The following is a 24867-nucleotide window of genomic DNA, read 5'->3' as shown; positions in this document are numbered from 1 at the left end:
TTACTTTGGCTTTCTGGATGCTGAACACTTCCTGGTTGCTTAATAAGGGCACATTCAGCCTCAGAGTGATATTTCAGCATTTTATTTCCCTTTGGAAGTGTGACTTTGAGACCAACCCCAGAATTTCACTCTGTATGGACAGGACCTGTGCCTTGAAGCAGATTGGGAACTGACAGGGCCCTGCTTGCAAAGTCATCAATGTATGCCAGAGCTATATACATCATTAAGGTACTGCCACTCTGTTTCTTGTGATATTTTATTGCTTTTTATTGTTCCAGGTGTTTGCAGCTCTGTGTTAAGGAAGGACTGGAAGCGCGCTGTGCTAGCAGCAGCACTGGGAAGCAGACTGTTACATCCTGGTATGATTCTGCTAGTGTTTGAAGACGCAAAGAGCAGGGAGGGGCTCAGAAGGGGGAAAGACTGCTTTTACCTAATTTTTTTTTTCTATCCTTGTGTGAAAATTTGGCTTAATTAAGAAAAAACAAACAAACAAACAAACAAAAAGAATTCTACTAAATCTAGAAGGTTTATTTGTGGCTTGTGGGTGAACACTATTGAACACTAGAGCTGCTGTCAAGTTAAATACTTGTCCATGGTGGCCATGAAGGTCCTGCATCTGAGTCGCCATCTGTAAGTCTTCTGGCCTAACTTGAATTGTAGTCAGTGCAATATGCGTTTCCCTTCAGTCATATGTTCGTGTCTTCAGGTTCATTGCTGGTATAGCCATTTCTGCCTCTTCTCTTTGCATTCAAATCAATGTAAAGGCTGAAATTCTGTGATGACTGGAAGACTTTTTTTTTTCTCTCCAAACATCTGCTCTTGCCAAGTGGACTAGCAAATATTTCACATGGTTTTACTCTAACGTTTCCCCCCAACCCTCCTTGCTTTATGAACTCATGCAAATATTTGCTTGCTTAAACAAATATTGATGACATTTTAGATTGACTAGAGTAGATTTTACACCTAACTTCATCTGTTGGCAAGATGATCATTCTTGTCTCCTCTGTTTAACCTTTTCCTACCATTGCAGTTCATCTTGGATCATGCGTTTCAGACTCCCTCCAGAGCAGGAAAATACTCTGTTCTCACATTGAAGATTCTTTTCCCTGTTGTTCACCGACTAGAAATCCAGACGTTACCTTCGATTGACTGAATATTACCTCATGTTTGGCTGAGGGTAAGACTGTGCACATAGATAAGAATAACAAGCTATTGTGTGTAATCTGCTCAAAGGTAGAAGAGCACTTCAAATGCCTTGAAATGAAAGAAGGTAGACTTCCTCCACTAGAAATGAGACACAAAGTGTACACAGACACACTTACTGCAGAGCAAAAGGCATGTGTTAATTTGATTCCAAATCCACAACCTCCAACACAAAGTTTAAAGGGAAAAATGGAATTAAAGACATCTGATAATTTCCTTAAATTTGAGAGTTGCTTTAAGTCGCTAAGGATACTAAATAAGGCATAGGAAACAAAAATCCTATAATCCAGAAAAATCTATCCTCATAAAGCAGAAGGTATGAGAAGAGGTGGGGAGAAAACAAGGTTTTCCTCCCTGCCTCTTAATATGCTATTATACAGGACACATTTGCAACGTTGTCATTAAGCTAGCAGAAACTGTATGTCACATTGGTGGTTTAAACTATATTTGCATTATAGGAAGCCAAGAATCAAAGCTTGTCTTGCAGTGCTGGGAGCCAGGAGGGGCTTGCTGCAGGAGAGGAGAGGGAGGACTGCTGTCTCTCTGAGGCACTGCAGTTGCATTCCAGGTGATCAGATGCTAACTGCTAAATAATTTGTTAGACAAATACACCTTTTTTTCAAATTATTCATGGGTTGGTTTGATTTGTGAAGTTTACTAGATACATTTGTATCAGTAATCTACCAATCTTTGTGCATGCCATTTGCTATAGTAGAGAGATTCTATTAACATAGTTCAAAGTGATGAGGACTACAGCTTTAGTAGTTTCTAGAGACCTTATTAATTGTTCACATGATACTTATAGATCCTTTAACTTTTGTGTTACCCAATAACTTTTCCTTATCACACATCTGAGTCACTAATGAGATTTGAATCCCATTTGGCTGTGCTCACACCTGTGTCATTTGGCACTTGGGGCACAGTTACTGCAGTGTTTATGTGCCTCAATCTGATTGACAGAGTTTTGGAGTGTGTTAAAGAGGGGAGATTTAGATCCCACTGCATTTCTTTGTGTGTGCCTGTGTGCACTTTCTAGATGGAAAACCCTGAAACATGATCGCAGCATCCCCTGTATCTGCTCTGGATATAACGTGTAAGGAGAAAAAGACTTACTTTTGCAGAAAGAGATGGGGGTGTGTAAGCAAGGTTGTGCTTAAACTAAAAGCAACCTGTTTGAATGGCAACCACTATTTTTTAAACCATTTCATAACCTAGAATGTTTTCTTAAATATTGTTATTCTACATCTACTCCATATGTGCATTTCCATGTGTGTGTTATGAGCAGCTCGCTATTTCCTTCATGCATCTTTGAGCATGTGTGGAATGCCACTTCAACAGATTAGATTCAAATTAGACTTTAATAAGTAAATCAGGCTATTTTAGCAAACCTTTTGATCATTGGTCCTGCTAAGGAAGCCAGCTGGGTGGGTCTCATGTTTTTGCTGAACTGCATATGCACTTCTGTGGCAACAAAAAATGATGGACCAAATATTTAAATTTACATCATAATCTACATTTCTGTTTGTTGTTTTCTGAGTTAAACACAACTGAGTTTAAGACGGAAGTGACGGTTACATGTTAAAATGTTCACACAGTGAGATTATGTTCATGTCTTACTCTGGCAAAGACATTGAATTCCATTGGTGTTGCAGTCTCTTTTCCTTCTTTCATCTAACACACAGCTGGATTGCATTTGTAGGGGAGAGGGAGCAAGTCTTCAGCTTTGGATGAAAATGCCTGTTGAATAGCCATGCAGACTGCATCCTCATTGCTCTCCCAAACTGGATATATCTTCTCTATACCTGGGTCACTGAAATGGTCCCACTGTAAGATGTTGAGAAGTAAAAAGTATCATCACCCAAAATGCTTACCGTAGTCTAGAACTACTCCAACATTGTGCTGCTTTTGCTAACCTAGGTCAGCTGCTAAAATGCCTACTTTAAAATTCACTACAGACATCCCTTTAGTGATGGGATATGATCCTCTTCAGATTAATAGGAACTGATTTTTTTTTTTTACTGATTTCATCAGGAGGGGGCTTGAGCACTTGTTGAAGGCTAGCTGTCTGCAAATGTAATTTTCCTTTTAAAAGGTTTATTATTACTAAGAAACAAAGCACTAATTTTTATACCCTTCCATTGGCATAACTTGAAGGAGAAAGCAATCATCCAAAGGGGACGAGCCCCGGGGAAGTGCAGCGGGTGAAGGGGAAGGCCTTCTCTTTGCTCCTTCCGAGCCAGCCGCGTTTACTTGCAGGGTGCCACTTCGGTAACTAGCGAGGAGGAGCCCGGCCCGGGTACTGCCTTCCCCGGCCGGGCGGCGAAGGCCGGTGGCACTAAGCGCGCCTCGAAGCCCCGGGGCCTCGCGGGGTGAAACCGCCGCCTGCCCGGTCTCCAGGCGGCCCGGGGGAGGCGGCCGTGGCTCGCCGCCCGCCCGGGGTGGGGCCTGGCCCGGCTCCCGGGTGAGGCAAGCAGCGGCGGGGCCCCCTCCCTCCTGCCTTACTCAGTGCTCCCGGTAGCTCTGGGCGGCGGCTGCTCGGCGGACCGGCTTGCGGTGAGGGCGCTGCCCCGCAGCGAGGGGCACCGGGACGCGAAGCGAGGGTGGCGGGCCGGGCTGGTCAGGCGCTCACTGTCCCCTCTCTCTTTGCAGACTCGGACTCGGCCCAGCGGATCCCAGAGATGGCGAAGGTGAGGCGAGCGGCCGCGTCACGCAAAAGGGCCGCCGTGACGGGCTAACGACCACCGGGGCTCCTCGGCGGGCTCGCCCCTGCCCGTCCCGGGACATCCTCGTCGTACCTCTCTCCTTACTTATGTCTGATTTATATTCGGTCTCCCTTAAATCAACCCATCCCCAAGCCTGGGGAGACGCGGAGGGGAGGGGGACGAGGAAGGCAGCTAATCATGTGAGGTGCACGTCAGGCACAAGTTTTTTTTCCCCCCGCCAGTTTCCACTAATTTGTCCAAGTTTTCGGTACTCTGTTTATGTTATGCCTGGGTGGAGGCTCCTTCCACTGAAAGAGGAAAGAGAAAAAAATACTGCCGTGGCTGTGCCTAGTGGGGGCTCAGGCTTGGTACTCCTGTCCCAGCTTTCTCGTATCTAACTTTTTCTGGAAGCCTTGCAGCTATTGCACAGTACTTTGCCTGGTTTTTATTTTTCCTTTCTGGCCCTTGTATCGCTGCCATTACGTTTGAGCCTGGATGAAGGCTTGGAAAATGGGGTGGATTCCAGCGTTTGTTTCTGTAGTTGCATCAAACGCATATGCTCTGGAAAGTTAAATAAGACTTTTTCACTTTAATTGTATTTCACTAAATTCTTAAAGTTTTAAGTTTTGAGTTAGTTTGTTTTGGTTTTTTGGGCGGGGGGACGACAAAGAGGGTATTTTTCTTTCTTTAAACATCAAGCTTGGTTTGTAGGATGCATCTTAGGAAGACAGGGACCCCTACCCATGCCAGTGCAGGGCATCTGACCGGACAGATATATGTGGACAGCCTTTTATTACAATACATACAGCATTGCTTGAGGGTAACTTCTTTTTAGTGAAAGCATGGAAATTTGCAGTTTTCTTGTCTATTCCAGAGAGAGACAAACTTTTAATTCTTGGTCTTTGTAAAAGGATTATTTCATTCTTTGCTAGTGCAAGCCAGTTACTCTTGTATTCACATAGTAGAATTTTCTACTGCCTGAGGTAACACTTGGGGCTGGGTTAGTAACTGTGGTGGGTGGAGGTAGGTTGAAGTCAGTGAGACAATGAGATCTTGTACTAGCTAGGCCTTGTCTTCCAATTTCCATGTTCAGAGGGCTGCTTTCCACTTCAGTAGTGTTCTTCGTCTGTGCAGTCATGCAGCCATGAAAGGCTGGGAGTGTTATAACCTGTAATTTATTTTATAAAAATAATAAAAAGTTGAAGAATAAGGTCTGCTCTTCATGGCAGGTGTCTGTTCTAAATTTTGTTGCACCATGAAGTAATGGTAAGAAATGAAAATGCCTATCAATCATGAAATGTTGAGTGTCAATCAACAGTAGTTATTTATATGTACAACTAAAGGTTCAGAGTTCAAAAAGCTTGCACAGCACAATTTACTGAAGTCCAATTTAGTCTGGATACATCGCTGAAGAATAAAACCTTTGAAGAAGGTAAGTTATCTTTGGAGTCTTCATCACTGAAGTATTTGTTCTTGCTAGTTATGGGAAGCATTTTTTTTTTTTTTTCCCAAAGACCTGAAGGATTTTCTGTGTTCCATGTCCAGGACAAAAAGGTTCATTGATTTTGTGGGAAAATTACAGCATGCTGTAATATGCTGTGCGGACTGGTCTCTCCATGCTTGTGTTTATCTGCTTGCTTTGGAGGAACACTGCTGTCCCAACAAGCTGTCTTTTCTCACACATCTGTATGTGTAGTCATCTTTGTTAATGCATAGGTGCACGTGGTACGATCTGTTCCTGCTTGATGAAGTATCTGCCTTGGAAATGCTATCCTGTGTTTGCTAATTCAGAAATCTGGAAAGAAAGCAACAAGAATTTTTTATGCTTGCATGCTGTGGACTGGTCCATTTTGGTCTGCTACTCCCAAATTTTTCCCTGAATGTGAAGTTGGGAGCGTTTTGTGTAGCCATTTGTAAACTGCCAGGAAGGGATTGCTCACTGCTGGGGAAGGTGTGTCTGTTGTGCGCTGTATCTGGAGTTCCTCTTCTGCCAAGGTGCACGTGTGACTTGGAGCACAGGAATAGTATTGCTAACTCCAGTAGTGCTTCAGAGGATTAGGTCTAACATTCCAAACGCTGTTTCAGAATTGAATCCTAAGCAGCTTTTTGACTTTGTTGAGGTTACTTGTGAGGTTCTTTGAGTGTTTTTGCAAAGGTCCCTGCATTGGTTCATTCCTGTATTACTGTTGCGTGCTCTTCTTTTCCCTCTCTTCCACCTCCTCTCTTTCTTTTTTTTTTTTCTTTTTTTTTTTTTCCTTTCTCTTTTCCCTGTCTTTGGTATTTTTCTGGTGTACTGACTCAGAGTTCAACACAGATGTTGTGTAATTCCATTTCTTGTCAGGAGTTTAAATTTAGTGGGGCAAATATGAATATAGTCCGCTGACCAGAGCTTACTCCTTCTGTTTAAGTGGACAATCTGAAGCATTACTAAACTGAGAGAGGTGTTTTGTAGAGGCATCTTTATAGTTGTGCATTTGCCTTGGCTCTGTGCCATTCACCCACTCACAATATAATTTACATCCTACTGACCTTGAAGTTTTGGTAAGGATGTCATGAAATGATTATATATTTCTTGCATGATATTAGTTTTAAAGGACAATTTGAACTGGTACGTCTGTGTTGTCTTCAATGGCCGTAAAGGCTTTTGATTTACCAGTGAACATGTGTTGTGCTTTATCTGTAAGGTGTCTGTGCTTGTGTAAGAAATCTTAAGGCAGTCTATCATTTATTCTAGCACATGACCTTCTGGGCTGTCTTCTGAAAATAGCACACTTTCTCTGTTTGTCAACCTGCGTGCTGGAAAACATTCTCCATTTCCATTCTTACTACTCCACAGTTTTCCTGCTTAAAAAAAGTCATATACCACCTTTTCTGCACTAGACACTGGGCTTTCCAATGGCAAATTGATGAGACCCTACTTTTGTTGCTGCCGAGCAGTGTCGTGAAAGGGGGTGGCTCTTCATCTATGGAAAATCTAACTGGTAAGAACTTGCTGTGAGTGGGTACAGAGCAGGGGTAGCCAGGAAGAAGTCTGAATCGGTTTGAGTATGGTCTTTTGTTTACTGATAATGAATGCTTTGTATTTAACAGTGGCTAAACATGGGATCTTGTGGGTGGGAAATTTTTTGTGTGCTTGGTGGGAAAAATTAAAAGGAACCTCATTAACTAGCTATTGTTGGTATTACAGATCATGCTGTTGCCAGGATATGTGGCCACATGACATCAAATTGTGAAGCCAAAGTTGTCTCTTGGGAGAAGTTAATGTAGATCTGAAGTGCTGGTTAGAAACATCTCACCTGTTGAGATTGTATTTTCTTTCCCTTCTGCAAACTTTTGCTAGAGCAGAATAAACAAAAATAAGAGAAAATGTGAATTTCCTCATTTGGAGGGATAACAATTCTAAAGCAAGATCATCTCTTGCTCCAAAGTTGGTTGGTTTTTTCTTTCTTTTTTTCTCTGCCTTTCCTCTTCATGCTAATTTTTTGTATTTGGCAGCTTAGTTGGTCTCATTGGTAGGTGTGTGGAGAAAATGGAAGCTGCTGTTTATAATAGTGTATAATCACAAATTGCACTTGCATGGCATATGATTGCTTAACAACAGTCAGTGTTTTGGGGAATGTAGAAAAGAGAAGAATGTGGGTAGGTTTTGGGTGTTATAATCTCGTGATATTCTTTCTGTTGAGGTCTTGCGTGTTGTGCTTCTTTTTATATTCTACTGCCCAGTGTCGGGTGTTGCTGTTTAGTAAGGGATCACTCCAAACTGCAAAAGGATTTATATCAAAGACTATTTGCATTCTCCTCTCCATTGATGTGCTTTGGGTTCTACTGGGTGAGAAACTGAATAACAAAAATACAAAAGACCTGTGAGGCTGTAGTGTTATTGTTTATCTGTTTGCATAAATGGCAAGGAATGTTCCTAGAGATACTAAAAGTGACATCATTATAAAAAGTTATGAAGTTTGTAAATAAATGTTAAATAGTTGTCTTTCAGTTCACCATTTTTTCATATTAGGTCAGGATGGTGTAGCAGTTGTGATGCTGTGATCCATCTGCACAAACCAGTTTGTTTCTGTAAAGTTTAAACTCTACTTAATGTTGAAACTGTAGCTGAGTTGTCTGATAAATGAGTGTCTCACTTTTGTTTTTTTGGTAAAACAGATAAAGACTGAAAAGCCTCTGGATTCCTCCCCCTCCCTTATTACCACACCAGCCAGTATGGGGTTATTTAAAAGTGTATTTCCTGCTGTTTTGTTTCGTATAATCTTAGCATAACTAATATTATAGAACTACCACAGTTCTCCTTTGGAAATGACCAATGGTCAACAGGTCTCAGAGGAAATTGATCTTTAAGTTAAAGTTTTCCTTTGCTTATCTTGTTATAAGCAAGTGGAATTCCCCTTCACAATTCCTAAGTCTTGTGACAACAGCCCAACATTCCTCTGTGGCTGTTTTAGACAACGTATGTGTGAACACCAAATGCTAGATTAAATCTTTGTCTTCCTCATCCTTCTCATTTTTGTTAACTAATCTGTTTTACCAAATTATCTTCAATTTATAAAATTGAGTCCCAAATCCTTGAGATTTTTTCATGATAGCGTTTGGAATTAGCTAGGAAAAGGACAATAAGTACATATTGCTGTGCCTAAGTTTGACGTACTGCCTGCTTGTAATGGGCAAAGCAGAATGCTTCAGGGGAATTGCTGTTCCTCTGAAGTATGCTGGATATTGGAAAGCATCTGCCAGAAAGAAGTTTGTTGTTGCTATTAAACACCATACTTTGTGTTCCAATTTGCTGAATTACAGCAGAGGTAAACCCAACACATTACTGCTTGTGCAGTAGGGAGGGGTAGGGAGTCTCTGGTGGTATTAATGCACAGGTGGCCTGAGAGCCAGTAGTGCTTCGGGGCGGTTTCTGGTTAGTGCTTGCCCGCTCTTTTCTCTCTGTGCTCTCCTGGCTGACCTGTCTGGGATGAGTACATTGACTTGAAACCAAAGCACTGTGTGGCTGAAATTTGCTAACTTGAGGGAAAGACTGTATCACAGAGGCCAGGTGGCTGTGCTGCCTGTGAAATAATCTGGTGCCAGTCTCAGTAGGTGTCTTGGCACTTCCTTTCATCATCTTTCTTGAGAGTGGAAAAATGCCCTGCCTGTACTGATTACTACTTTTGTACAGCTATACTTACAAGAAATTTCCCTTCTTCAGCTTTTAGAAAAACCTCTCTATTCCTAAAACCCAGCTATTTCCCCATTTGGCCATTGCTTGACTCTTCTAGTTTATAAATTAACTACTGTGCTATACACATACAGATTCTTGAACTATCATGTTTAATAAAGGCAAGGCTTTTCTGTAAGGGCGATGACTATACTTCTGTGTTTGACCCAAAAAGTCTCTGAAGAGTCATGTTCCATGGAAACGTAGCGGAAATATTTGTGTGTTTGGACGGGCTAATCTTTTATCCTTATGTTTGACCTGTTATTTCTTTTTAGCTGTAAACTAATATGAGAAATATAGCTGAATCACTTGAGTAAAAAGTTGCTTATGCCAAAAGAAACACGATGAAAAATTGAAAGCCACTGCAGAGTTCAGTAGGTCTTGTTTGCAACGTGATGGAAAAAAATCACTGTGATACTGGTTGAGATCTCCAGTCGGTGGTTCTTGAGGAATGGAAGTTCTTATTTCCAAATGTGTCTTGGATCTTTGTGCAGCTTTTCTAGCATACGCGATTTGTGCAAATAATTTCCTAAATTACTTTAACAAGTGATAATTTCTTAGTCATTTTCCTGCATTCAGGCTCCAGTGTTGTAAATACCAATCCTGCAAACTACCATTGTGTAAATATACCTGAACTTAGCTGGTGTACTGCCAAGTAAAACCATAGTAGTACCTTTTGAGTGAACTGTGTTTAAATACCCACAAAGTGCTATTTAGTTAGACAACTGCAAGAAAAAGGCTACTATGTTTTGGATTGTGGATTCAAATTTAGTCTGATATCATGTATGGAGAACCAAAAGATGCTATCTTCTATTTCATGGCTTTTTCCCTTTTCCCCCACCCCTTTTTTCCCCCCTTCTAGTACACAAGAGGCACTGTGACAGCCTTCTCTCCTTTTGATGCCAGAGCTGATGCAGAAGCTCTTCGTAAGGCCATGAAGGGAATGGGTAAGAATAATTTATTTTACGAAAAGGAAAGGACTCTCACTCTTTTGAAAACATCCTTTCTGAACTATTTTTTTTTATATTAGCAATTGAGGGTAGGGCGTGTGTCTACATGCCATGGAATGACAACCCCAGGACTGTAGGAGTCTGGGCGTGTCCTAGTTTGACTCTGCTCTCAAGGATGTTTATTTTTAGGTTAGCATAAGGGGAAAAAAAAGAAGGTGGTTTTGGACATTCCCCATTAAAAATTGATGCTCCACAGGCTTCTCTGCACACAGAGTTTTACTGCACAGTATGCTAGACTGTGGATTTACAGGCGACAACTGTGGAAAGTTATGACAGTATAGTAGAAGCTCTGTGCTTGGAAAATGTGCAACAGCCCCCTCAGTCTGGAAGTGGGTAAGCACATTACGGTTACTGTGAACAACAAATACAAGCACACAGCATGAATGTAGACTAACAAATTGTCTTAAACTCATGCTGTAGCTATCTGCACCCCAACTTCCCTGTGAAAGCAAATCCTAATTTGCTACTTTCTTTGAAGCTGCCTGCAGGAATAAGATGGGAAATATGATACGCCTCAGCCTATTGACAAATTCAGTCGGGCTACTAAGATGCTGTGCTGTGAGGGCTACCTTGCAAACTGTCTTATATAAAATGGATACCTCTGTAATTGTGTACTCTGGAGTGTTTGGGGTTACTGGACTGAGTTGTGCTGAGAGTCGGTGGATTGTTTGTTCTAAAGTAAATCCCTTGGTGAGCCCAAAGGCAAGGCTCCTCTGCAGAATACAGACAGTGACTAAATGTTATAGCTGATGCCTGGGGTGCTGGGAGCAGTGTCTGGAACAGAGCACTGATGGAGAACAAACAACGCGTAGGTCCTCCAGCCATATTTTTGCAATAGCAGAACACCAAACCTGGCTCAGCTTGGGGTATGGTAGAATTTGTTATTTAAATGCTTCTGCTGTTCATCAGTAGACCGTTATTTTCAAAGCATCTTTCATTGCCTTTTGAGTTTGTGCCACTGCTGTTTGTTTTTTAGAGTGTGTTTGTAACTCTTTGTTCTTTCTAACTTCAGGGACTGATGAAGAAACTATTCTGAAGATCCTTACCAGTAGAAACAATGCTCAGCGTCAAGAAATTGCATCTGCCTTTAAAACCTTGTTTGGCAGGGTGAGAAGAAAATACATGTAGAAATGAGCTGAATGTGGCCTACGATGGTTACTCTAAAACTGTTAGACACATTCATAACACTCCCTGTAAAAGGTTCCTTCAAAGAAAATCTAGTTTTCTTCTGTCGTCTTCTCTCTCCCACCGGGCCATATCCTTAATTGCTGGCTAGGTTAGAATACTCCTTTCAGGTTGGCACAAATACGTTACTTTCTTTTTTGTATTTCAGTCAAACATGTCTTAGATTGGGTTTTGTGGAAGAGCTCTTGTAGTTTCCTGTTAGTATGCTTCTAGTACTGACCTCATTCTTGGTATGGAAGGAGTTATTAAATACTTTGACGCAAGGTCTGTAATGTAAGGTGGTAGCAGGAAAACAATTTTTTAGTGCTAGAAAACGTGACCAAAAAAAAAAGCAGCCAAATACCATCAGAGAGAACAAATCCAAATATACTGGTAGATAAAGCCCTCAGTGAGTTCAAAGCAAAGACAACTTGTTTCTTTCTTCCAGCATTGTTGGATCCTTTAGCTTTCTGGCTGGGTAGCCTTTGTTTCAAATAGCAAGTGCAGTGAATGACTAGGGTTTGAAGAATTTCTACCTTGAAAAAAAACCAGAACCCCACAATTACGTTTCAGGTGTTCCAAATGCCCTTGTATCCTTTTCTTATGCCTTATTTGGCTACATTTGTTTCAGTTCGGGTAGCAATTAAAACAAAAAGAGCCCTGTCCTGTATGCTTTTTGATGTGTCTCCAGAATCTTCTACCTTGCAGACATACATGCATCCATTTAAAATGGTTAGTCCTTGTTCGTTACAGCACTGTTTGTTCTGCATTAGGATCTTGTAGATGACCTGAAATCAGAACTTACCGGCAAATTTGAAACGTTGATGGTATCTTTGATGAGACCAACATATATTTTTGATGCTCATGCACTGAAACATGCCATCAAGGTAAGAGGAGTGAGGGAAGGGAATGAATACATTATGTTTATTACTCTTTTGTTGTTTTTAGGAATGAACATTTGGTTGGTAAGGGGAGTGCTAATAGAAGTAGTTTGGTTTGGAGGGTTTTTTTTAACTAGGAATGTTATGTTAACATCTGCTATTATTACTAATGCCATGGTTTCGCCTGGTTTCTTATTCATCCTATTAACTCACTGGAGAGAATGTAGAAATCTAGTCTGTATCATGTTTTATGTGAAATTATTTTCAGGAGAAACTTTGTGATCTTTACAGAACAGCGTTGCTGTAGATGCAGATTAAAATCTAGATAGTGTAAGACTTGTTCCTTCTGATTTAAATGCAATGAGTAGATCTGCATGTTGCTTTTAAATTACTTCTGCTGCTAAAGTGCAGTGCTGAAGTCCAGTGGACACTCAGTTTTTCTGCTGTGAGCAGCCTAGGTTTTATAGTTACACAGCTTGATGCATAGGCTGCAAATTAGTTCAAGGCATTTCATTAAAGTGTGATTTATTTATATGTCTCTTCTTGACTATCCTTTAAGCTAGAGAGTGTTCTGTTCCTGATGGATTACCGCGTAACTCCAAAATTGATAGGCTATTGTACTTGTGTAAACTGGTGTCCACCAAAATTATGAATGGGTATTATTTGTATGATTGAATATGTTCTAAAAGCTGCCTCAAGTAATACAGAGGGAATTGTTGATAGCCCTGTCAGTGTTACCTGTCTAACATTTCTCTTTAGCTGAATGCATTTAGTGCCTTTCTGGGAAGGCCAGGTAAACAAACAGTTTACCATCTATATGAGTAGATATTTTAGTGTGTTTTCTTCCATGTGGTCCTATTTATTTTTTTTGTCCCCTCTGTCACACCTGTCTGGTGTGGATATTCAAGAATTTGATGTCCCTGGATTGTTTACAGAACCTGTTGATTAGAGGACATTGAACTTGACTAGTGTCAGGCAGTGCTTGGTTCGGTGACACTTAGATATAAACTCCCAAGATCGTTGATGACCAAATAGTTAATGTGTAGGCTTTAGTCAACTGTGCAAGCTAGTGAACCCATGACCCAGCAAATAGTATCTCAGACAACAGAAACTTTAATCCTGGAAATTTTGTGTAATATCTTTATATGCAGTGGGGGAAGGGGAGATGGCACCTGACAAAGAAACTGATAAAGGCCTTGTTGACTACAAGGAAAAAAATGTATTCCTGTGCTCCTCTTGTTGACTTAGGAGTCAAAGACTGACAGGGAAGTGACAGAGCAGATGGGCGTAGGAGGGAAAATAGAGATAGTGAAACAAGAGTGGTTTTGTTCTTGTCACTTACAAAAAATGATATTAAACACAAGATGATAGGATTTCAGAGAATGTGTCTGCATAGGAAAAGATGGCGATACTAGCTGCAGTTCAGCGAAGGTGGGTAACAGTAAAGATGTCATAGCAGAGACTTCAGCACAAGATAACAACTCAGCTAAGAATATTATGCCTGTGCTGAAGATTGTTCTATCAATTTTCACTGTCCCTGCTTAGATTAGAACTAATATAACTGCCTGCCTCACTTGCTGAGTAGGCATGTTCTTGAAACAATCTCTATTTTGAAAATGATTACATGTAACCTGGCAGATTTGTATTTTGGATATCTTTGTACGCAGTTACTATTTGGATTTTCCTTACAGGAAAGGTTGTAAATAACATGCTGAAGCACAAAATACACAGGATTGTATTTCAGTGTTGCTTTTGTGAAATGACTTCTTTGGAAGCGTAAAGAGCAATGGCTTATTCTTACGGACAAAGCAGACTCAGACTTGCAGAAACAAGATATTGGTTTGGCTTTTGTAAATTTTATCCTTGTAAAAGTGAAGAGTGCCCGTTGTGCCTCCTGTAATTAGAGTGCAGTAGCTTAAACTATCTGGGTTAGCAATTCTGTTGTAACGTGTGTGTGCTTGCAGTGGAAGAGAGAGTGGGTTTAACATAGCACAGTTCATAGAAGGGTAAAGATCATTGCTGGGTGGCTCTGTGTTTATCTGTGTACTAGTTGATGAAAGTATATGAACCGGAGCTAAGATGGAAACTGTTCATTCACTTACCTTGATGTCATTGTCTGTAATGATGAAGAACTGAGGCATATCTGGGTATGCTTGAACGTGGAAGGGCTCGTCTGAATCCTGCAGCAGTGAGCCTTTATTAAGGGTTGGGTTGGCTTTGAAAACAGTCAAGCTGGAACAGGAAGAAATTCTTTCCAAAACCCCCACAATATACCAGAAAGAAGAAAATTTTTCTTTATTTGGTCCAAGTATGTAAGCTGATGCTTGCTTTTGATTGTCAAAGGGAATTCTTGTTTTCTTTTTCTTATTCCATCAACTGATTTATACTTGCACCCTTGCAGGGAGCAGGAACCAATGAGAAAGTGTTGACTGAAATTCTTGCCTCCAGAACACCTGCGGAAGTACGGAATATTAAGCAGGTTTATCTGCAAGGTAAAGTTCTGTATAAAATAAAGTTCTAGAGTCTCTGTTCAATTATCTTAATATGATTTTAGCTCGTCTTTCAAATAAGGTCTATCTGTAAACTTATGGATGTGTCCAATAGGTGGGATTTCATTCTGCTTTGTTGGAAAACTTCATATTGAATGAAACTAGAGTTTGGATTGTAAACTAAAATAGTTTTTATTTTGGGGCTATGTCTTCAGGTTATGGCGTTTTGTGCTGTATAGTTAGAATTCATTCAAATGAATTTCTTTCTTTAACCCATTATTTTCATCCCTTTGACTGAAAGGGTATTTTTAGTTATTGGAAACTAGAAAACTGGTATCACATAAAGAAACAGAAGTGATTTTTTTTTTCCCCTTTTGCTTAGCATTCTGTTCAAATGCATTTGCACTAAAGCAGGTGCAGCTTTTTGGTTGTCCACAGGAGTATGTGCTTTTACCCTGTGATTGTGGGGTTGGGGTTTTTTTAAGGCACTGTTTAATTCAACACATTTCTTTTACCTCTATGCAGATTCCTGCCATGCAAGAAATTCTCATGTCTTAATAAAGTTCAAGGCAAAACTTAAAGTCTCCAAGGGCAACATTTATTAGTACTAGACTTTTGTGGGCTCATAGTTGTTTTACAGTTGTGAGACTGCCATATTTTAGCATAACTCCAGGCCTGTATGCTCTTTAGTTCCTTAAAGACCTGAATCGATGCATGTCCCCTTGTATTTAAAAATATTTTGAGTAATCTGCTCCTGATACTAGGTGTGAGATGCTGGTTTTTTGCCTCTTTTACAATAATGTTAGGTTGTAAGTGAAAGCAGAATATGTCCTAGTTGTTCAAGCTGTTTCTGATAAATGATTCTACAAACTGTGAGTGAAATTAACTTTTTGCTTTTCCTTGCTTTCTCCTCAAAATAGTGAGGAAGTCTGTAAGGTGGTGAACGGGTATTACTCTTTTGCAGAGTATGAGGCCAACTTGGAGGATAAGATCACAGGAGAAACATCAGGCTATTTTCAGAGACTGCTGGTGGTCCTGCTGCAGGTCAGTATCTCTTTGTGTGTCAGCATGTGTGTATGATTTTCACTTGTTTTCCTGTCTGATGTACGCTTAATAAACTGTCATTTTCTGCTTAATAAGCTGGGATTCTAGACAGACCTGGTGATAGGCAGGATTGGTTCTGAAGCTGAGTCACTTCCCCTGACTTGCAGGGTCAGTCTTGTGCTCTGTTACGGGCCATTTCCCTGTCACTGAATTGAAAAACTTCTGTGGTGCTCATGGGTATAGCAGAGTGCCTGCTACCTGGGGTTTTGAAGGCACTAGGAGACGAGAACGTTTATTTCATGAAGGTACATGCAAGCAGAAGGGAAAATAAGGGGATTTTGGAGAAAATGCATTCGGGTTTGACTTCTCGCAGTAACTCTCATGAGCTCAGTATAACAGAAAAGTTGTTTTTTGATTCAACTTTTGATTCTTCAGCTTAACAACTTTTTAAAATTCTCTTTAGGCAAATAGAGATCCTGATGGCAGAGTTGATGAGGGTCTTGTTGAGCAGGATGCTCAGGTGGGTGAATGACTTGGGTTTTGGGGCATTTCTATGAGTTACCTTGCAAAGAGAGTATACAGCTAGAGAGTTATCATTGCTGAGGCTTTGTGAGCCGAGACACCCACTGCTGGAAAACCCAGAGATGTTAACAGTTCATTCCTTAATATCTGACTTGAACTTCACTCTGAATTCAGTCCTTGCACATCATTGTCTTGTGTATGTTGTAGTGAAATGTTAATGCTATTTGTAAAGAGATGCCTCCATAGAGGGTGAAATACTAAAAAGAGAAAATATGCCAAATATTCTGCTTTACTGTAACCAGATGGCAGTCTAAGAATTGCCTCTAAAGAGTTGCTAGGGACTCGCGTATTGCCCTTTGCAAGTATTGTCCATGATGTCACTGATCACTAGACAGGAAAAGGCATACCGGCAGTTAATTGGTGTCCTTGATGCTGTCTCTTGCTGGATGCTATTGGCTTTGTGGTTAGTTCTAGTGATGGTCAACATTTCAGCAATTTGATTACAGAACTCTTCTATTGCATGCTTCTTCTCAATTATTTCAGATAACTCTGGACTAGACATTTTCCTCTCATAAATTGAGTTGAGTTGAAAGAAAATATATGGATTGTTCAAGGAGGAAAAGCAGAATACCAGATCAATAAAACATTCTCCCGATAGCAGGGCAAGATGGAGACAGACTAGCAAAATGTATTTTACTGGCACAGGCCTATCCTTTGTTATGTAAATTCAGAAACCACTGTTCTCCTGCTATTAAAATTAATCCTGTAGAAATCGGAGCTTGAAAATTACCAAGCCGCATGTTTGAATCGTGAACTAGATTGTTTCATGAAACTATGTCAGTCTTGCCTTTAGGTGGGCTTACATAATTGAGGAAAGGCATGAACCACAGGCCTTGGTAGGTAGATAGATTCCTTTTGGCCTCTTTAATTGAGTTTAAATAAGCATCTAAATTTAGGAGGCACCGTACCTAAATGTAGAAAAAGTCTTGGCTTTCTAAATGCTCTCTGTCATTTATGTACATTTGGCTTGAGCTGGGACACAAACAGAGAAGTGTTCCGTCACATTTCTCTATATTGGTATCTAATGTTAGATTCAACATCTAACATAGCCGGAATAGATTCAGAGAATTTTCTAATTATTGTTGCCAGGTACAGATGGTCAGAATTGAGGTATGTGACTGTGCAAATGTAAGGCTGTTTTTGGCAAATAAAAAAACAGTTGGAGAATGGGCACTCATACTAGAAGATAGTATGAATATGCAGGGAACTTTTTTGAGAATGCCTGAAAGCTTAACTTTTTGGAAGAGATTTTGTGAATATCACTTTTTTTTAAAGTTAGGCAATTAACGTACTTTTTGGGTGTTGCACAGCGGCAAAGCAGGTAGAAACGTAGAGCTCACAGAAAATGCCATTTGCAACTTCTAGTATCTCTAAAGAAATGCATTCCTGGCGTTTCTAAATGCTCTTCTGGCACTTCACATTTGCTACTGGATGGAGAGCTTAGCATATATTATTTGAAGAGCTTAGCATATATTATTTGAACCAAATATCCTTGCAATGCCTTAATAGCTTTTTTTTTTTTAACCCAACTTTTTGTGCCGTTAATATTAAAAAGAGCATGCAGCAGTCATAATCCTATTCAAAACACATTAGTGATACAAACATAAACAGGAAATTCATAACATTCAGGTTTTACAATGTGGACAGACAGGTGGCCAACAGTGTTGCTATGCAGCAGATTTGTTTGTCGGGATTTTTCTAAGAAATATTTGATTGCCTGAATATAGGTGGTAACCTGTTTGCCTGTCCTCTGCTCACTGAGGATGGAGAAAAAAAAATATACTACAATGTGTAAACCTTTCTCCTTATATGGCGTTTAGCACAGGATTTGGAAAAAAGCTCTTGAGTGTCAGGAAAAAGAACTCATTTCATTTTCTGATCTTCTTTTTTTTTCCCCTCCTTTCTCATTTTCCCCTTTCTGTTGCTTATTCCAACGTCTAGAAGTGCTTTACTTTCTGAAGTGCTGCTAATAGCCCGGTTGTTTTCTTCATTGAAGAAAGACTTGCCTGAAGAGCAGTGAATATGCTAAAATGATTAAAATCTGTTACTGATCTGGTTTCATATGGCTAATAATTTAGCAGCCCGCAAATCCTGTTTCCGCGAGCTTCTAAATCCATCTTCCCCTTCCTTTTTGGAAAACTTCCTCCTGGGGCAAGTTAGCATGATTATCCCATCAATATGAGTCATCATGTAATAAAGTTTTGCTAGTCTGATTTGAAAAAGGGGAAGGAAAAAACCCCTGAAAAAGCAGTATTGGGAATGGCTTTTATCTCCTGTATTATCACAGTTTCAGAAAACTTCAGGCTTGTGAAAGGGACTATGCGCACAGTCAATTTTAGGGCCTTAAGCAGTATTACTTATGTAAATGCTTTCACAGTTGGTTTCAGAATTTTATCATTTATTTCTTTCTAACATCAGTTCAGTACTTGGCAATTTTATTTCTTTTTTTTTTTCCCTCCAGCTATAGCTTGCTAGTAAGTTTAATGCTCCTTAGAGTGAGACAAATAGTGCTTTTCAACAGGGTGGACACATAACAAATGCTGTTGTTTTGATCTCTTGAATTTACAACAGGTTTTGTTTAGAGCCGGGGAGCTGAAATGGGGAACAGATGAAGAAAAGTTCATCACCATCTTGGGAACCCGAAGTGTTTCCCATTTAAGGCGCGGTAGGTGGCATGGTTCACGTATGTTTGAAAACTTGTGCGTGAAGTCTCAGTGTTACCCAGCTGGTGGTAGAAATGGTAGAAAAGTTGTTTCTGGTATTGTGTTTGTCAAGCCCAGAAATCCTTAACCACTTCATCCCTCTACTTAATACATCTGATTTTGTTTCCTGTAATTCAGTTCCCCCCTAGCAGTGATGATCTCCTGCTTGAAGGAGTGGTACAATGGATCTGAAGGACAGCTGGGGTATTTCTTTCTGGATGCTTGTTTATTTTTTTTTTCCCTTTTGAAAAAGAGGTCATGGCAGTAGAAATGATGCTGAGAGTCTGTTATGAGTCATTGCAATCTGATGGAGATCCAGCCCGGAAAAGATCAACCCTTTTATAGGTTCATATTTTATTAGCTGTTAAGAAAGAGACAATAATTTTTTTCCCTGCTCCTTACCCATTCATAAGTCTGTTTTACCAAGCTGTTTAGGCCATTGGAAATAATGACCGGTAAGTTTTGCTTTGCTTCGCCAATCTTTTTGTTTTCCTTTTTGAATCTTCGGATTCGTTTAGATTTTCAAATGTAATTTGATTTGTGATTTTACTGTTTAATTTTTTACTGTTATTTGCATTAAAGTAATCCTGAAGTTTGTTTTGATGCACCTAACATTCACTTAGCATAATAGAAAAGTAAGATTTCATAGAAAACTCATGTCTTACAAATATTCATCAAAGCAGACTTGAATAGACTGCCAATAGGCCACTTGGTTTGTGTGAAGTTAATTCGATGCAGTAGCCCAGTGTAGACAAGATCTTAGACCCTGGGAAAAACACTTATTTCCTAAAACTTCCCTTTTTTTCCCTTTTCTTCTTCTCCCTGTACCTTTTCACTGGATATGTTCACAGAATCACAGAATGGTTGAGGTTGAAGCGGACATCTGGAGGTCATCTTGTCCAACCCTGCTTGAGCAGGGCTACCTAGAGCAGGCTGCCCAGGGTCATGTCCAGACGGCTTTTGCACATCTCCAAGGACTCCACAACTTGGTGTCCATCAGGACCCCCAGCTCCTTTTTTGCTAGGCTGTTTTCCAGCTGGTTGACCCCCAGCAAGCATGTCCTGGTGTGGGAGGTTGTTCCTCCCCAGGTACAGGAATGTGTTGTATAGAAGCAATCTGGTAGGAAATAGGTGTTTAAAATAAGACAGAGGGAAGAATGAGTGGAGGGTAGCGTTTGAACTGTGGATAAGGAGATACTGTACTGAGGGGTATACTGGAAGAAATCTGGCTAGACGTGTGACTAAGCATGCTTTCTGTTTTGCAGTGTTTGACAAATACATGACTATTTCCGGCTTTCAAATTGAAGAGACCATTGACCGCGAAACCTCTGGTGATTTGGAGAAGCTGCTTTTGGCAGTTGGTAATTAAGTCTTACTAGATCTAGAACTGGCCTTCTTTATTGACTTGCAGGCCTCCTTAAATTGCAGTTGTTACAGGAAGTGTCATGAAAACATGGTTCCTTTTTAAAGTTAAACACCTGGGATCTATTTTTGTAGTTAGAGAATAGGCCTTTATTCTTCCTTGAATAGATGGGGGGGCAAGTGGGGCGGGGCGGTGGTGAACTGCATTCTGTTTGGTCACGTGCACCTCTGTCAGAGTGAGACAAACCTCTGCCTTTGTTTTGTATTCCTGGCATCTCATTTAGGACAATGTCATAGTAGATCTGTAACTGGGAGTAGAATTTGACTAACAAGGTCTCTTTTTTATTAGAGTTAGATGGTGCATTCTAACTCCTAGAACCCAAAGAGTTGTAGCAGAGGACCAGACTAGCTGGCAGCTGTATACTTAATTGTCCACACTGGAGAGAATGATCCAGTAACACACACCTTGTCTTTGACAGTGAAAGCTTGTCCTGTATTGAATAACAATCAGTAATTTAATCCTGTGCCTTTTTTCAGTGAAATGCATCCGAAGCGTGCCTGCCTATTTTGCCGAGACTCTGTATTATTCCATGAAGGTATGAACAAGTTTTCCATATGGTATTTTCCATCTCCCCCAGCTACAATTCCTCTGCCTTTCACTTGCTCTTCATTTCTTCTTTCACTGCAAATGCCACCAGGATACTGTATCAGTAAGCATCTGCAAAAGGTTTGGGGAATGCAGATCTGGGAGAGGATACAAATGATTCACAAGCTTTACTTCGAGGTCGTCGTAAGTTTGTCAGACCATAAATCTTTGGATCTAATCTAAAGGAAACATCAGTCTCGTCAGCTGTTTTTGGACTTGTTACATTGGAAAATGTCTGGCTAGATCCACTGGGCACCTTCAGCTAAATAAAGACTACAGCGTCTTTAGGTGGTGGATATATTGAGATAGTAAAGATGACCAAAAACTAAATTGCAGATTGTGCAGGGTTAGTGCTCTTTGTTTTGGAGATGAGTATTTACAGACTGAAGGTGTAGTTCACTTTGAAACACATTTGGATGACTATCCATGCCATTTTGAGAAGGAAAAGAAACTCGTCAGAGAAAAAGGAAAGAGGCTAAAACAGCTACAAAAGATTCTGCAGAGGCTGTCAGTGACACAGCTGTGTTTCTCTTGGCTTCGCCTTCTCTTAGATGGGAAGAGATAAGCAGGGAAAACTGTATTTTTAACTCACAGTGGCTAATATTAATTAAACCTGAGGTAGGTAGTCTATTGTTTTCAGGCAAGTTATCAGCTTCCCTGAAGAATTCCTCCCTTCCCCTTGCTGAAAAGCACTGAAGTATGTTTGTCACCAGGTCGTTGTGTTGATTCGGTATCAGCATGAGAATTAGTGAAAAGAGATTAAATGGTAGCCTCATATGTAAAAGCTGCTTTACTGCTTTTATAAACATCAGTCTAAAATCAGATTGAGGTGGAAAATACAAAATATTATACCAGTATGCTGAGAGCTGTATGAGGAGGTTAACTTTTTTCTTATTTAGCTATTTATTAATTTTTATTTTTTAAACAATGTAATAGGAAACCTTTTTCTGTAGGTTTTAGTATCTTTTACATTTTTCTTATGAGGGGCCTGATTAATGTCTGCTGGTGAGACCCCCCCCAATTATTTTTTTAATATAAAGAAAAATCATTAAGCACTTCAGATAAGAAAGGTCATAATTTATTACATTGGCAGAAGAGTTTGTACTTCTGATTAATCAGTTTGGCATGACAAAGTTCTACAATGCGCAGAGTTTGCTTTCATGATTAGATGGGACAGACCTTGGCTTTTACCAGATTCTAATGTCAAATCCTACTCGGAAACCACCGGACTCATGGCATAACTTTTGAGCAGCTTTAGGGCATTTTTAGGTGTAATCCAAGAATATTACACCCAGTCGAAGGATTGAGTGAGCCTGGACGTTAGGCTGAAGATGATCGTGGGGGCTCTGCCAAGTCCTTCCTTGAGGTGCATTAGCAGGTCAGCATGTGAAAATTTGTATCGCTTCAGCTTGTGTGGAGTCTGACTTGTCTGAGCAGGAGGGGTCAGGATGTCAGTCTGGCACAGCCTGCCAGTACAGGAACTTAAAATGTTGAAAGCAATAAAGATGAATAGAAGAGTGGAGCATGTTTGCGTGGTTGGAAAAGGTTTATGAAGCTACCTTCGTATTAAACAGCTGGATAATTTGTGGAATGAGTTGCTCTGCCTGTGTCTTGCTGTATAATGTTACATGCCTGGTATTAGTCATTGTTAGGATTTATGTACACAGTTCCAGAACCGACTGCAATTCTGCAGTCTCCGACCACATTGAAAGGGTGATTTGCATGTGATTCTGATCGTGGTGATGAGATACTACTGTGTAATCTTGGAACTGGGTTATTTTAAATTTCTATTGGTATTCATGGTTGAAGCCTGTGAGATGAAACACGAAATAAGAGGTCTGACCATATGGCACTTCATAGAAATCCAGGGATTAGAGCATCTTGCATGGTTGGTCCTACGTTCTCAACATTGCGGTGTGAATGTCTTGTGATACTGTCCCAAATATTCTCTGTTCTGGAGTATAAATGGTAGTGCAGGAGTGTTTTGAAACCCTACATGTTGCACTCTGGTTGTTTGTATTTGTTGTTTTGCTACAGCATCTGTCCAAAACAAACTCGTATTTTAATATTATTTAAACTTTTCTCTTTAGGGGGCTGGCACTGATGATGATACCCTGATCAGAGTCATGGTTTCAAGAAGTGAAATTGATCTGTTGGATATTAGACAAGAATTTAGAAAGAATTTTGCAAAGTCATTGCATCAAATGATTCAGGTAAAATTACCGTTCCGTTGTCAGGGAAAACGGGGGTGATTGAGATGTCATTGTTTCCACTGTTTATTTTCACGGAAGGGAGTAGATGTGAGTAGAGCTGGACGACACAGTGCACTCAGAGCAGCGGTGGCTGGTCTGCAGTTTTGTGAAGTACCAGGTAGCGTCATTGAAGTGGGGGACACTTCCTATGAAAAGCTAAAGGTTACTTTCCACTGCTCACTAGGAGAGCAGATGTGGTTTTCTGAAATGACAGTTACTCATACACCATTTTTAGCTGCTGCTTCATTTCCTTTTCTTGTCTGAGTTCCTTCTAACTTTCAGTGCTTCAGAAAGGGTGCTGGCTCCAGAGAAATAATATTGGGGTTGGGAGTCCAAATTATCACGAGGTTGAAGTTTAAACCTTGGATTGTGGTGTGGAACCTTTTGCACCATTTCAAAGTGGAAAGCATTTCACTGTGGAATTAGTCTGAATCATAATCTCCTTTGAGTGGATGGGAAAGAGCCAGCAAGAAATCTAGAGCCAGCTGTTGCTGCAAAGTTGAAGCCAAACCACTTTTTTTTTTCCCCTAGTAATTTTTTGGGGGTATTTTGTTTTATTTTTAATATTTCAATGCTGCTTTTTACTATTTTTTGTTATCATTCATAACATTATGCTCTCTTGATTAGGCTGGGTGGAGCTGGTTTTGACACAGTCAGCTGTCCTGTGGCATTAGTAGCAGAGCTTCCCATTAATTAGAGGGAGCAGGGCTGGGGCCTTTCCAAGTGATGGAAGGTGCACTTTGCCTTTGGTGCTGCTTTGGGCTTCTCCTCTGGACTTTCTCACTTGCAGATGAATGCATTCTCATGTGCAATGGGTAGCTCAGTTCTAGTAAAGCTTTTGGAGGCTTTTTGTGTTTCTGAAAGTCTGTCTGTATAAATATAGCTCTAACATAAGAGACAGAGAATTTCCTTGTGTCATTCCTGAGTGGAGAGTAATCCAAGTGGATTTCCTGTGGGTGGGACAAATGTATAATCTGTTGGAGTTCTCCTTGGCTGCTGCTGTTCTTCACATTTCTGTGGTTGTGACTCATGGTGACTGGTCTGTTATATTAACAGAAAGATACATCTGGGGACTACAGGAAAGCACTCCTGCTCCTTTGTGGTGGAGATGATGAGTAACGGTGACAGTGACACGAAGGATTTGTTGTACTCCAGCTTTGTAGCCCTTTAGTTAGCATGTCTAGCTAAGTTTTTGTATCTTAATGCTTCGTGGCTGTTTGAATTTATACTAGTATTGCACTTACTGAAAATGAGCGTATTGTTATCCAAGTGATAGCTGATCCCTCCTCTTCCTGACGTCCCAACTTCCAGGAATTTCAAGTGCCTTCTGTGAGTATGCGAGAGTCATCTTTATAGAAGATGGATACTGAGCACAGAACCCAGTTCTTTGCAAATGTTTTGCTGAAATAGAAAAAAAAAAAATCATGTCTTTCACTAATAATTTGAAGATTCTCTTTTTTTTTGCTTTTATTCCTTACATTTCCACTGAATGTTAAGCTAGCTCTAACATTGCAAATGAAGAAGAGATATGCTTTGTATGTAATATTTGAATGAATTTGCTGAACATAATACAAGCAATCATTGGAAATCTAAAGGACCAATAAATTTTTTCCCTCTCA

At 40.3% G+C, this 24867-nt stretch overlaps 2 protein-coding genes and 1 long non-coding RNA gene across 6 annotated transcripts in view; 1 reads left to right on the top strand and 2 right to left on the bottom strand.

Moving 5' to 3' along the window:
• EXOSC9 (exosome component 9) overlaps positions 1-24867 on the bottom strand; it is a 260026-nt gene that overhangs the window by 30969 nt on the left and 204190 nt on the right. The window contains exon 1 of one of the 3 annotated variants that reach the window (XM_075751061.1): positions 12613-12616. The exons of the other annotated variants lie outside the window; for them this stretch is intronic. The gene's annotated coding sequence lies outside the window, so the exon portion shown is untranslated. Of the gene's footprint in view, positions 1-12612; positions 12617-24867 lie in introns of those variants that run through there. 3 annotated transcript variants of the gene reach the window in all.
• Positions 1-24867, bottom strand: part of LOC142601647 (uncharacterized) — a 195592-nt gene that overhangs the window by 92249 nt on the left and 78476 nt on the right. The gene's annotated exons all lie outside the window — the stretch shown is intronic.
• ANXA5 (annexin A5) lies at positions 148-24867 on the top strand. 2 transcript variants are annotated; one of them, XM_075751079.1, is made up of 14 exons: positions 148-228; positions 1031-1177; positions 3853-3890; positions 9980-10064; positions 11140-11234; positions 12065-12178; positions 14574-14664; positions 15626-15705; positions 16169-16225; positions 18859-18952; positions 20254-20349; positions 20888-20946; positions 23087-23209; positions 24305-24867. In XM_075751079.1, exons 3-14 carry the CDS (start codon positions 3882-3884, stop codon positions 24365-24367), a joined length of 966 nt encoding a protein of 321 aa, XP_075607194.1. In that variant the 5' UTR covers positions 148-228; positions 1031-1177; positions 3853-3881; the 3' UTR covers positions 24368-24867. The 2 variants fall into 2 exon arrangements, with proteins under 2 accessions (XP_075607194.1, XP_075607193.1); XM_075751078.1 differs by lacking the exons at positions 148-228; positions 1031-1177 and adding an exon at positions 3617-3756.

Source organism: Balearica regulorum, chromosome 4 (genome assembly GCF_011004875.1).
Source record: "Balearica regulorum gibbericeps isolate bBalReg1 chromosome 4, bBalReg1.pri, whole genome shotgun sequence".
NCBI classification, from domain to species: Eukaryota; Metazoa; Chordata; class Aves; order Gruiformes; family Gruidae; genus Balearica; species Balearica regulorum.
The sequence above is the reverse complement of the archived record's forward strand: the minus strand, read 5'-3'. Positions and strand labels throughout refer to the sequence as shown.

Excerpts from the sequence above, each read along its gene's own strand:
- ANXA5 (XM_075751079.1), top strand. Across the intron at positions 10,065-11,139 it reads TAAGGCCATGAAGGGAATGG|GGACTGATGAAGAAACTATT; the intron begins GTAAGAATAATT and ends TTCTAACTTCAG. Across the intron at positions 11,235-12,064 it reads TTAAAACCTTGTTTGGCAGG|GATCTTGTAGATGACCTGAA; the intron begins GTGAGAAGAAAA and ends GTTCTGCATTAG.